At 36.4% G+C, this 12,387-nt stretch overlaps 1 protein-coding gene across 2 annotated transcripts in view; it reads left to right on the forward strand.

Annotated features, from left to right (window-relative positions):
* atp10d (ATPase phospholipid transporting 10D) overlaps positions 1–12,387 on the forward strand; it is a 79,774-nt gene that overhangs the window by 17,368 nt on the left and 50,019 nt on the right. For both annotated transcript variants that reach the window (XM_039751393.1, XM_039751392.1), the window contains one exon: positions 10,553–10,880. In XM_039751393.1, the coding sequence (XP_039607327.1) occupies positions 10,600–10,880 (281 nt within the window). In that variant the 5' untranslated portion in view covers positions 10,553–10,599. The remainder of the gene's footprint in view (positions 1–10,552; positions 10,881–12,387) is intronic.

Genomic DNA, 12,387 nt, shown 5'->3' on the forward strand with positions numbered 1-12,387 from the left:
CTTCCACACTGTTAACATTATTAGAGCCCTCTAAACATGAAATAACACCCTTTAGTCAAAAGTTTAAACTGTGCTCCATGACAAGACAGAGATGACAGTTCTTTCTCACAATTAAAAGAATGGAAATAGATCTTTTCTTCAAAGGAGTGTCTGCATCAAGAGCAGAGAATTTAAGAGAGAGAGCGAGCGCTCGCAAAGAGAAGCAAACAATCAAAAAATCAATACGTGTCCTTTTAAGTTTGCCGAAGTACCGCAATAAAGCGGCATTTTTCAGAGGAGCGTCAGTATCTTCTAAGCAAACAGCCTCTGTGCAAACAGCCCCTCTGCTCACATCTCCTCCGCCAGGTGCAAAGAACGTCAGAGAGAGAGAGCGAGATTAAAGTGGGGGGAAGTGCATGGAACTTGATGTAAGCACAGATGTATGCATCTAGATTTTTTTTGTGTGTACACATATTTCCACCTTTGACCATGCATCATGTTTTAGTGTAAATTCTATGCACGGTATTATACTTGAGGCCCCAGGCGTTGACTTAAATAAAAAAAAAAGATGATGCTGAACAATTGTCAGTGGACAGATGAGTGGTCAGAACATAAAAGGAAGTCAGAAATTCTGATCTTCAGAAGATGAAAAACATTAATTTAACATCAAACTGCAAACCAAACCTGTTTTTAAAAACTTGCTAGGAACTGAGTTTACTTTTAAGAGTTTTTGCCTAGAAGTTGCAAACGTGTGAATTAACATACCGCTATCTAGAATAAGGATTACAAATTGATGGTCCCATTACCAAAAACAAAACAAGACCGAACAAAAATACAAAATGGTGCTACAAAAATGTCATGAGCATAATATTAAATTTGAATTAACCACAGCAAAGGCTCAGTAAAATTGAATGCAGTTGATCAGAATTGTATGTGTAAATTCATAAAAACAGATACACCACAGGCATGTGCTTTTTAAATAATAGAAAATGTGTCTTTGCAGTTAAGCTTTTAAATAACTAATTCAGCATTTGTTTATTTTTGTTTAATTTCTACATAAAAGGTGAGGCAATAAAATTCATTACTAATTGGGTGAAAGTCATCTGGGTTTTATTTATCATATCCATCATATCTAACCAAATTAAAATCTTTTAGAAAATACATTTGTTACAAGCATCCTTTTTGAAACTAGGCACATTTTGTAATTTTAGATCTGGATGAAATGCTTCTGGATCAGATAAGTTGGTTTTGCTTTACTGCTTGATCCTCAGGACTTTAATATGTGCTATGTTCCACAGTTTATAGCAGCTCGTTTTCTTCAGAACAGTTGTAACGCAGAGCACTGGTCAGCTCAAAAATGTTAAACTTAAGCCTGCTCAGGCTTCCTAAAACTTGATTAAGCTTTATTCATACATATGTGACCACAGCATTTTCAAGACCAGAGAGTTTCCTAAATTTAAGACATCTTGTGATATGCTACTGTTGTGAAGTGTCTTAACATTTTTGAATTGGGGAAATAAAAATTATAGTGTAGCAAGTCACTGGCTAATAAAAATACCACACATAGCCCAGATAAGGAAACGGAAGCTTTGCATCCATCCCATGTAATGGGTGTGGCTACAGTTGTCAGCCCCTTCATTTTTTTTAATTGTTGTATCCAGTTCAGGATCACAGGAACCTATTGCCTATCCTATAGGAATTGGACACAATCTTGGAAGCAACATAGGACACACGTGTCTCAGTGATTGTGCTTTACTGTTGTCTCTGCATGCCACTTCAACTCAGATAGAAACCATGAATAGGTATATATAAAACAGGATTTTGATTTAACCAAGATGAAAGTAGTGTCGTTTTTGGAAGCAGTTAATATTCTTGTTTCTATGCCTTATTCACTTACTCCCTCTCTTTTACAAATACACTCTACCTCCATGCCAGTGAACAACTTTTAGGACTGATGATGCCCCTTTCACACCCTTTCTATGCTACAATGCAATCTATTGATTCTTGGAAGTCCTGATTTTCCTGATCCTTTAAAGTTCTGTAGCCATACTAATACAGTGGTCTATAGTCTCACAAGGTTTCCTTAAACATCTGCTCTTCTCCTTTGATGTAAATTTCCCAGGACTGATCCTACCATCCTTAGCCTTCTTCTCATCTCTCGTCAAGGGGATGTCATAAACAGTTACTGGCCATATCAAGCCAGGTAGCAGGTCAAACTGCAGACAACAGATCTTCAACTTGCCCTGGGAGCATGGTCTGATCTATATTCTCAAGGCTTCTGCTTACATCCGTCCTCAATTCCTGTTCCTTTTCACAGTCTTTGAGGCTCTCTTCGAGGCTAATGTTATACCGCCTTCAGGTGCTTTTAACAGGTTTCTCAGAAACCATTGGTGTTGGTTCCTTATCAATGAAAAACCTTTTTGTCAGACAGCTTCCCTTTGAAAATGGAGCTACTTCTTCATTTGGATGAATTAGTCTTTATCCTAGCCCGGGTGATGTTCTCATAAAGCTTCCTTAAGAGATGTGTGATGCATGATGGTGGTATGGGTCATCATATGCTCTGTGTAGGTGTTTGCTGAACTCTGTAATTTAAATACTTGCCACCAACCACCCATTTCGAAGCCCTTATTATCACTTTCATAGCCACAGTAAAGGCTAATGGTGAAATCGTGCATTCTGCCATTATGCAAATATCAAGGAGCTACCATGTAAGCCTTAACCAAGTTTGTGATGGGCTCTGATAGTGCTGTGTAGTATAATTCCCATACCGGTTTTGGTTTCAAACAATGAGGATTTGTAGTTTTAACAGTATTTAAAAATAGTTTACAACCTATATATGTATGTGTGAATCATAAATCTATTGATGAAATATTGGCTTTTCAGTTGCCTGACCTGAAGAAATAACACAGCTGCATCAAGGAAGGTAGGCTAGCCCTTTAAATAATCATTATTATAATAATATTCTGACTATTGTTGACTATGCGCAACGCAGTTTACAACATGCTGCCGGGTGTACGTGTGTACTTGCATAACAAAAATGTTACCTCTGTTTTAATTAATAAAGAAAGGTGGAGAAATACACCCTGCAAGCAGATAAGAGAATTTGTAAATTACTGATGCTTATCAAATTAATATATGTAAACATTGCAAGCAGCACATTGATCCAAAGGGTGGCAACACAAACGGACTTTTTGCTCATGTCAAGAGCAGCCACACTAACATTTACCTGTTCTCTTTGTAGCTATTAATAGGTGTCTCCAAAATCCCAAATTATGTGATATCCGCGTAAACGTAAGGTCTATCTGCTCTCTGCCCGTTGAGGGCATGTTTATATGTTGTGTGTCCTGCAGCATGTACAATTCAGGTTTTCTGGCTGACAGTGTAGACAGCTTCACCTGCCAAAAGCGTTTAGTTAATTTAGAGTTGGAGGACCGCGTTAGGAACCTGATAGCAGTTAGGCAAACCGAAAATTGGATTGACTCGGTTTGTTAAGACAATTCGGCTGCTTCTGATTTGGCTTCAGTCTCTCCAGGTCCCACTGTAGTCAGTGCGTGGCCGGAGTCAGCAGCACCAATTCAGCCACAGGGCAAGTGGGTAACAGTAAGAAGGGGGTCTAAGAAGCCAAAATTTCATCCCTTGGCACCCAGGTCACCAATTTGGACCCAGAACACATTCTTAGCGTTCTGCATCGCGCCTGTGGAAACTGAGAATAAGAAAGTGCTTATAATTGGCAATTCCATAGTGCGGAATGTTAGACTTCCAAAGTATGTTAAACCAGCAGTTAATGTTAAATGCCTCGCAGGGGCTAAGGTTTCTGGCATAGAGGCCGCATTGGACCATGTTGCCGACGATGAAGTATCTACCTTATTGCTGCATGTCGGCACTAATGATATTTATTTACAGCAATCTGAGGTATTAAAGAGGAACTTCATCTCTCTATGCACCAAAGCTAAAACAAAATGTCGAATTTAATTGTATCTGGTCCCTTACCAAGATTATATAGAGGGATGTGATTTATAGCAGATTGCGTTCCCTTCACTGCTGGCTAGAAACCTGGTGTGCAAATAAAAGCATAGCGTTTGTGAAGAATTGGGATGATTTTAGGGAAAGGACTGGATTTTTCAGAAGAGATGGTCTTCATCCTAACTGGAGGGATCTTATGTATTATCCCAAAATATGGCAGCAAAACTGCCTGGTTGACTGATTAGAGCACCATCCAGGCCAGTCATGTGATCTTAAATCACAGGCTGTTGTTTATCCCACCTGTTATTTTCCTGAAGCTGTTACCCATAATCCCTGTTGTGGGGCATCCAGTAAATTTAGTCTTGATACAAACCATAAATTAATTGATAACCAAAAATAAGGTGTATAATTAGACCAAGGGATAAAACCAGACACTCCACCAGGGGCATCTGTAATAGAAATTTAATTCAAATTAAAACAAAAATATATCAGCAGTTCAGAAAGAACCATGCAGTTTTAAATGCTGTTTATTGAACATTCGCTCTCTTGGCACTAAAGCTGTTTTGGTAAATGATATATATTAAGTACAAAATCTGATCTGTGTCTTCTTACTGAAACCTGGCTTAGTAAATGTGACACTGTTCCCTAGCTGAGGCGTCACCAGATGGATACTGTTCCTTCATAAGTCTAGAGATTCTGGTCGAGGAGGAGGCCTTGGAATAATTCATTGTAACAAAATGCAAATCACTCCTAAAAATTTAGGCAACTTTACATCCTTTGAGGCATTCATTTTAAATATTAAAACAGATTCCAACATAATTATAGTGCTAGTCTACAGACCACCAGGGCCATATTCATTGTTCATGACTGAATTTAGCAACCTTCTGTCTGATTTGGCTATAAATTATGATCATGTAGTTCTGATGGGGATTTTAATGTACACATTGATGTGGAAACTGACACTTTTAGCAAATGTTTTACTTATTTGTTAAATTCAGTAGGATTTTGTCAGATTGTCAAAGGTCCAACTCATAATCATAACCACACATTAGATTTAATTATAACTTACAAAGTTGAAATTCAAAATTTAAATATTACTCCATTAAATGTAGTTATTTCCGATCACTTAATTACATTTGATTTAGTTCTTCCCTTGCCAACACACGCAGATTAAAACAAAGACAGTGTGATATCTAGATTGTAATTCTGCTTCAAAATTTATAGATACCTTGAGTAAGTCAAGGTAATTGTGGAAAACCATTTAGATCAGTTAACATCAAATGTAAACGTGGAAAACAATTTAGATCAGCTAACATCACATTATAATGTGACCTTGAGAGATGCTCTGGACACAGTTGCTCCCCTTAAAAAAAGTGATCCAAGCACATAGAAACTCTCCCTGGTTTAATGAAAACACTCAAGCTCTTAAATTAGAGTGTCGAAAACTGGAGCACAGATGGAGAACAACAAAGCTACATGTCTTTCAAATTGCATGGACAGAGAGTGTTAAAAAATATAAAAAAGCTCCCTTTAAAGCTTGCTCAGAATGCTATTGTACAATAATAGATACTGTTTAGAACAGTGGCTAAATTAACAAATGGGAATTCAGATCTACAGTGCAAAATACCAACAGATATTAGCAGTACAGACTTTATGAACTTCTTCAATGAGAAAATTAAAAATATAAGATCCCAGATCTCAGCATCACAGTACAAACCAAATACTAGCTTAGCAGACCCTGTCTCACATTGCATTCAGCACTTTAGTAATTTTAATCCTGTAACTGAGCAGGAAGTCTTTAATTTCTAAAATGAAACCCACTACTTGTTCCCTAGATCCAGTGCCAACAAAACTAGTAAAAAGTGCAATGGATGTTCTTGCAGCACCAATTCTAAACATTGTCAATAGTTCATTATTGCATGGCACAGTACCTGATGCATTAAAAGTGTCAGTCATTAAACCATTTCTTAAGTCAGACCTAGACCCACACATACTAAATAACTATAGGCCTATTTCAAATTTACCATTTCTCTCTAAAATACTAGAAAAAGTAGTCGCCAGTCAGCTTCAGTCACACCTTATGCATTACAATTTATTTGAGAAATTCCAGTCTGGCTTTCCACTGGTCATAGTACAGAAACGGCACTAACGGGTTGTAAATGACATTCTGATATCCTCTGATGAAGGAAACTCCACTGTAATTATGTTGTTGGACTTAAGTGCAGCATTTGACACCATTGACCATTCTATTTTACTGCACAGGCTAGAAAATGATGTTGGCCTTACAGGCCCCGTGCTCGCTTTGTTCAGTTCTTATTTATCAAATCGATTCCAATATGTACAGAAATGTGCTGACAGTACTCCATCATTATACACAGAAGTTGAATATGGTGTCCTGCAGGGCTCAGTACTGGGACCTTTACTGTTTTCACTTTACATGCTTCCACTGGGATCTCTCATTAGGAAACATAATGTTAATTTTCACTCGTATGCAGATGACACCCAGTTATACCTTTCATTTAAATCAAATGAAGTTTCTCAGATGTTGTCTTTAATTAGTTGTGTTAGTGAATTAAAGGAATGGATGAATGAGAACTACTTGTCTTTAAATACAGATAAAACAGAGATGTTAATTGTTGGAGGGAATGATACTGATCACAGCAATATTTTGTCATCATTTAACTCAGTTGGAATTGCCATTAATTTTACTGAATCAGCCCGCAGTCTGAGTTATCTTTTACTCTAGCATGTCATTTAAAGCGCATATTACAAAGTTGTCCAAAACATGTTTCTTCCATCTTAAAAATGTTAGGAAATTAAGGCTTTCTAAATAAACAGGATTGTGAGAAATTAATTCATGCATTTATCTCTAGTAGGATTGATTACTGCAATGCGGTGTTCACTGGCTGTTCAAACTGTTCTTTATACAGCCTTCAGTTAATCCAAAATGCTGCTGCAAGAATTATTACAAGAACAAGAAAATATGAACACATAACTCCAGTTCTTAAATCTTACACTGGCTCCCAGTTAAGTTTAGGGCAGATTTCAAAATCCTCCTTTTAACATATAAAGCATTAAATGGCCAAGGTCCGGCTTACTTGTCTGAACTTATCATGACTTACAAACCTGAGCTCACATTAAGATCTCAAGATGCTGGTCTGCTTATGATTCCAAGGATTAATAAAATAACAGTGGGAGGTCGAGCTTTTAGTTACAGGGCCTCTAAACTGTGGAATGGTCTGCCTGCTACTATAAAAGATGCCGCTTCGGGCCCACCTGCCAAGTTGTTTTGCCTGCCTAAGGTAAAGTCATCCCTGATGGAGGATCGCAGGAATCGTTGGGTGAAGGGGTCCTTTCATCGTATTGGCTGGCCCAGTGCTATTTCAGCAGTAGAAGGCAGCTTGATGGCTGTGGTCTCCAGGACTCTAAACAAATCCAGATCATATTATGTGATAGCATCTACTGTTAAATTCTGCTCCATACTTGTACATTTTTTTATTTTTTATACTGTATTAAGGATTTGTTCTGTGTATTGTATTGTATTGAATTGACCCCCTTCTTTTTGACACCCACTGCACGCCCAACCTACCTGGAAAGGGGTCTCTTTTTGAACTGCCTTTCCCAAGGTTTTTTTCCCTACAAAGGTTTTTTTGGGAGTTTTTCCTTGTCTTCTTAGAGAGTCAAGGCTGGGGGGCTATCAAGAGGCAGGGCCGGTTAAAGCCCATTGCAGCACTACTTGTGTGATTTTGGGCTATACAAAAAATAAATAAATTGTATTGTTAGATCATGCCAAAATGGGTAGCTAACTCTTGCCAGCCCCAAGTTGAGTCTCTTCCATCCAGCCAGCTATTTTTCCTTCGTTGTCACAAGGTCTGTCCCTTGTTGTGAGCTATTCTGTTCTTAGCAGTTGCTGTTTACATCCTGTTTAAAGTCATTTCAATACGCAGGATGTGATGTTATAATCTATTATGCCTAAAAAAGGTCCACCATATTAAACAAACTTACTGTTGTTTACCACCACCATGATAGAGACTGAGCCAATCTATGGTCTGTCTGCAATCACCAATCTCTCATTGATTAGCAGATGTTACTTACTGTATATCACATATTCAGTTGTGTATGTCAGCATTATCATGATACATTCAAAATGTTTGCATGGTGTTTATATAGTGTTTAGATGTGATTTTTCATTAGTTTTTTCGATTTTAGGTTTTTTTTTTTGGGCTTTGGCTACTTTTGCCAATTTACACATCAGTAGACCACCATTGCTAGTTCCTGACCTTGATTTTTGTGTGATCTGTTAAAAAAATATTTTTTTTTTCTGCTGAACATTTGTCTAAGGCAGAACCATTACAGCGTTTAGAAATATTTGTTAGTGACCCACCCATCATAATATAAAATTCTGACATATCTTCTGTTATTTAATTCTGAAAATTTTCTTCTTTCTGATATATGGAAATATGAGTCTTAGCTTTATTGATATTTGGTGGTTCAAGCATCCATTTAAGATGCACCTAATTTCCCTGTGGCTACTTAAAATGTTGTTTGGAAATGGTTTGGGTTTAAGAAGTTAGACCATGTGTAGGGGTGATAATACATCTAATGAAGACGTGTGTGCAAATGTGGCAACACAGGAATGCAGTAGTATGTCAGAGCCATGCACCTTAATGCCTGGAAAAGAATTGTGTTTTGCTTACAGCTGTCACCTACCCTTGCCATTTTAAATTTATGATCCATCGTCCTTTAAGCAGCCATATGAAAACTTGGAGTTATTATTTTAATGCTTGAAATGTTTGTTTAAATTACAGTAATTTTAAGTTTTAAGAAGAATAATATTTAAGTTCATACAATTTTATTTGAAGAATTACCTATTTAATTAATATTCATAAGTTTATTGTATCATTTCATTTCTGCAAAATTAAAATGTTCTTAAAATGCTTGACATCAACTTTAGTTCATTCAAAATAGTAAAGGAACAACACAGTATCTAACCAGCAGTTTATAATAACCTCATAGTTAACTGCAGACATTAGAAATATAATAGGTCTTCTACCTTAGTTTTTTTTTTTTTTCTTTCTAAGGGAAATTTTGTAGTAGTACAGATTAGTGGCCTCTTGGTTGTTTTTATGTTGTTACATTTGTTCTTTAAGTTTGGGTCTATCTTTCTCAAGCCCAGTTTTTTGCCATGCCAGTGCTGCTGCTAACCAATTTCCATCCAGATAAACCATCACAGTGATTGTTGGTGGTAAATACTGCATTGAAGTAGACTATACATTTTTGGTAAATTAATGCAGAAATTAGTAGAGATGAGGAAGGAGACTGCCTCCAGTCTTGTGCTGGAACAAGGGAGATACTGTAACAGTGCATTTCACAATTGTTCCACCAGATCACACGGTTTCAAAATATCTATAGCAAATAACTGGATTAAAACGAAACTGGCATTTACTTAATTTATAGGTTTTTGTTACTAAAATGCACATAGCATACTCATTTCTGTTTGGCTATGTGATTTGACATTTAATTCTTGCATTAAAGCTGTGTCACATTAGACAATTTTTCCTGCAATTTTTCTTCATTTAGATAATCTTAGCTACTTTTAGGCAGTCATCGGAACATTCCATTTAAGCTGATAGACTAGTGTATCATATTTATATGACTGAGACCAACTAGTGTAAACAGATCTGATTTTTTTATTTGGTCAAAGGATTGGTTTCTTTGTATGTTCAGCCCACAGTGCAATGTATAGAAAGTAGCAACAATGAATAAGGAAAAAGTGTTTCGAGCATCACCAATCGAAGAGAAGCTCGTCTGTTTGATGTTCTGTATCTTATGTACCATAACAGAATGGAAAAAAACAATAAAGGTAGAGACTGCTGTTGAACCCACTGCTGCAGTTATCCCTTTGTACAGACGCCTGACTGTCAGAAAAAGGGGCAAGCACTCCTGTGCTAGAAGCCCACTGCTCAGTGGGTAGATGTGACATCGGCTGCAATACCAAGTTGTGTGATCTTGACATGGTGCTGTGACAAGATCAGCAGCTATGATCAGCAAATCTGACAGTCTCCTCAACAAGAAGTCTCATAATATGACATCACATCGCCTTTACATTCAGTGCTGCTGCAATAATCACTGGCTGCCAGTACCCCTAAACTTGGCAGATTAAATGTATCCCCTCAGCATATACATGTTACTTTACATGTTACTTTAATGTTATGTTTTCCAGAACTTATTTTGTTTTAAATATTTTCAAATTCAGCTTGTCTGGGGATATTTTGGTTAAACATTTGAGGGTTGCTTATCCAGTGGTATCTATGGTGTTTTATTCTGAGGGTGAAACTGTTGACTTTTTCTGGTTTTAACTCTAAAGAGACACTTGCTCCATTCATTTTATTCATTCTTTTTCAACTATCTGCTGCTTTTGCATTGATTTTCTTCTGCTAGTAAAATATGTATTTTATTGAAAAATTTTAAGATATGTGCTGTAGAATTTTCTACCTTATTGTCTGTTGTAATTGAATACTTTATTGAATTAAATTTTCAATGTGAGAATATCATGGAATTACTAAGGACTTTTTTATAGGATTAATGATTTTCTCATTTTCTCCCACAGTTAAAGCCCAGGACAATTTTAACCAAAGGAGCCTGCTGGACAGGTGAATGGGTGCAATGGAACAACAATCAAGATGGACCAGGTTACCTTGGCAAAAACTGGTATCAGCTGACGCTAGCTTGATTTCAGAAGACTCAGCTAATAGATACTGTAGACAATATTTTCCTTCAAAGTCTGGAGGCAAATGTAGAACTGTAATACCATGTCTTGGAGATGCCTGTGATGACTATGGAAACATATCAAAGTCTTACATGAATAACACCATAAGAACTACAAAATACACATTACTGAATTTTATCCCAATGAACTTGTTTGAACAGTTCCACAGGTAATGTATAAATTGAGCTTATTCATTCAGTAAACTTTAAGAGCCCATATTGAAAAGAAACATCATCAATGAGACATATAAAAGATATTAGTTTAGGTACTGTAAATTATTATGGGAGTGTCCAGGATTGTGTTAAATATTTAAAAAAAAAATCCATCTGTTCACTTAAGTTATATCATACTGTAAGTTAATGTTTCATGGTAGAAAGATGAGTAAATCACTTGAAATCAGAAGCAGGATTGTATAAGGCTATATAGGTTAACTGTTGGGGAAAAATACAAATGAAGAGTTGCAAATTTGATGTAAAAACCCAAACTGTTTTCCTGTAGTTTTTTTTTTAGTATTTACTATTGTTTCAAAGGTGAAAACACCTGAATGCATGGTTGCCATACTTTTTTCATAACTGTTTCCTGGTAAATTAGTTATTTCCTGCATCTGTAGATGTCAATAGATTTTGTGCATTGCATTAGTGTAGATTAAATTAAAAAAATCGGTTGTCCCATTTCTTTTGATTATAGACTCAACAGGCTTGACCAGTGTTGGCTTATATTTTTTGTAGTACTGCACTCCAGAGAAGAAAAAGCGAAACAAAAAGAACCACATCATTGATGAATTTATTCATTTCCAGGATCCAGTTATTACGGGAAGAATAGCAGAACGTATCTCAGTAGCATCAGGTGCAAAGAAGCAAGCAAACAAACAGTGACCGTTTACCAGTGCATCTCAAGGCACTCCATTAGGGCTAGTTTGGATTTAACAGTCAATTCTGTATATCTTTGGGATGTGAGAAGAAATTTGAGCACCTGGAGATAATGCTCAACTAAAGGGAAGCTGTAAAGTGCAGAGGCTAATATTTGAATCCAGGGCTGTAGAGGTGTGTGACAGTAATTTGTCCATAGCACCCTCTGCACAATGTAAATTGGCTGTATAGTAAATGTTCTGTACATGACAATTTTCCTTAACGGAAACAAAAATACTTATTTCCTTTTATATCATCATATGCATTCTTAACTACTTGAGAAATATCTTGATCATTGTAAGAGACTAAGAAAAGTATAGTAATGTGGAACTTGTGGTCTAATGATGAACAATATGCTAATGGAACTTTCACAATGTACAATATTATTTAATTTTGGGAAATGAGTGGTATTCCAGCAATCAGAATTGGTTAATAAAGCCTACAAAACTAAGTAAGGAAATAACTATGTAAAAAAATAAAATAAAAAAAAGCACATCCAACTAAAATCGTATTTGACCCCCCCATGTGTTTGTGTTTTGAATTTTTTTTTTTATTTCAAACATTTGTATGCTGAAATTCTCTTGTGCAAACACAATATTTCCAGACATGTTCTCTGCTGTTTTTCTTTTTGATGTGTGTTTATGTGGTAGTGTACTGTATAATCACAGTGATCCATTTTTATATGTAGTTTTTAATCTGTTCTTATCATGTATTGTGCCTTCTGGAATAATTTCTCTACCTGCAGTCATGCATGAGCGCACTTCCGAC

This window comes from Polypterus senegalus, chromosome 4 (genome assembly GCF_016835505.1).
Source record: "Polypterus senegalus isolate Bchr_013 chromosome 4, ASM1683550v1, whole genome shotgun sequence".
Classification (NCBI taxonomy): domain Eukaryota; kingdom Metazoa; phylum Chordata; class Cladistia; order Polypteriformes; family Polypteridae; genus Polypterus; species Polypterus senegalus.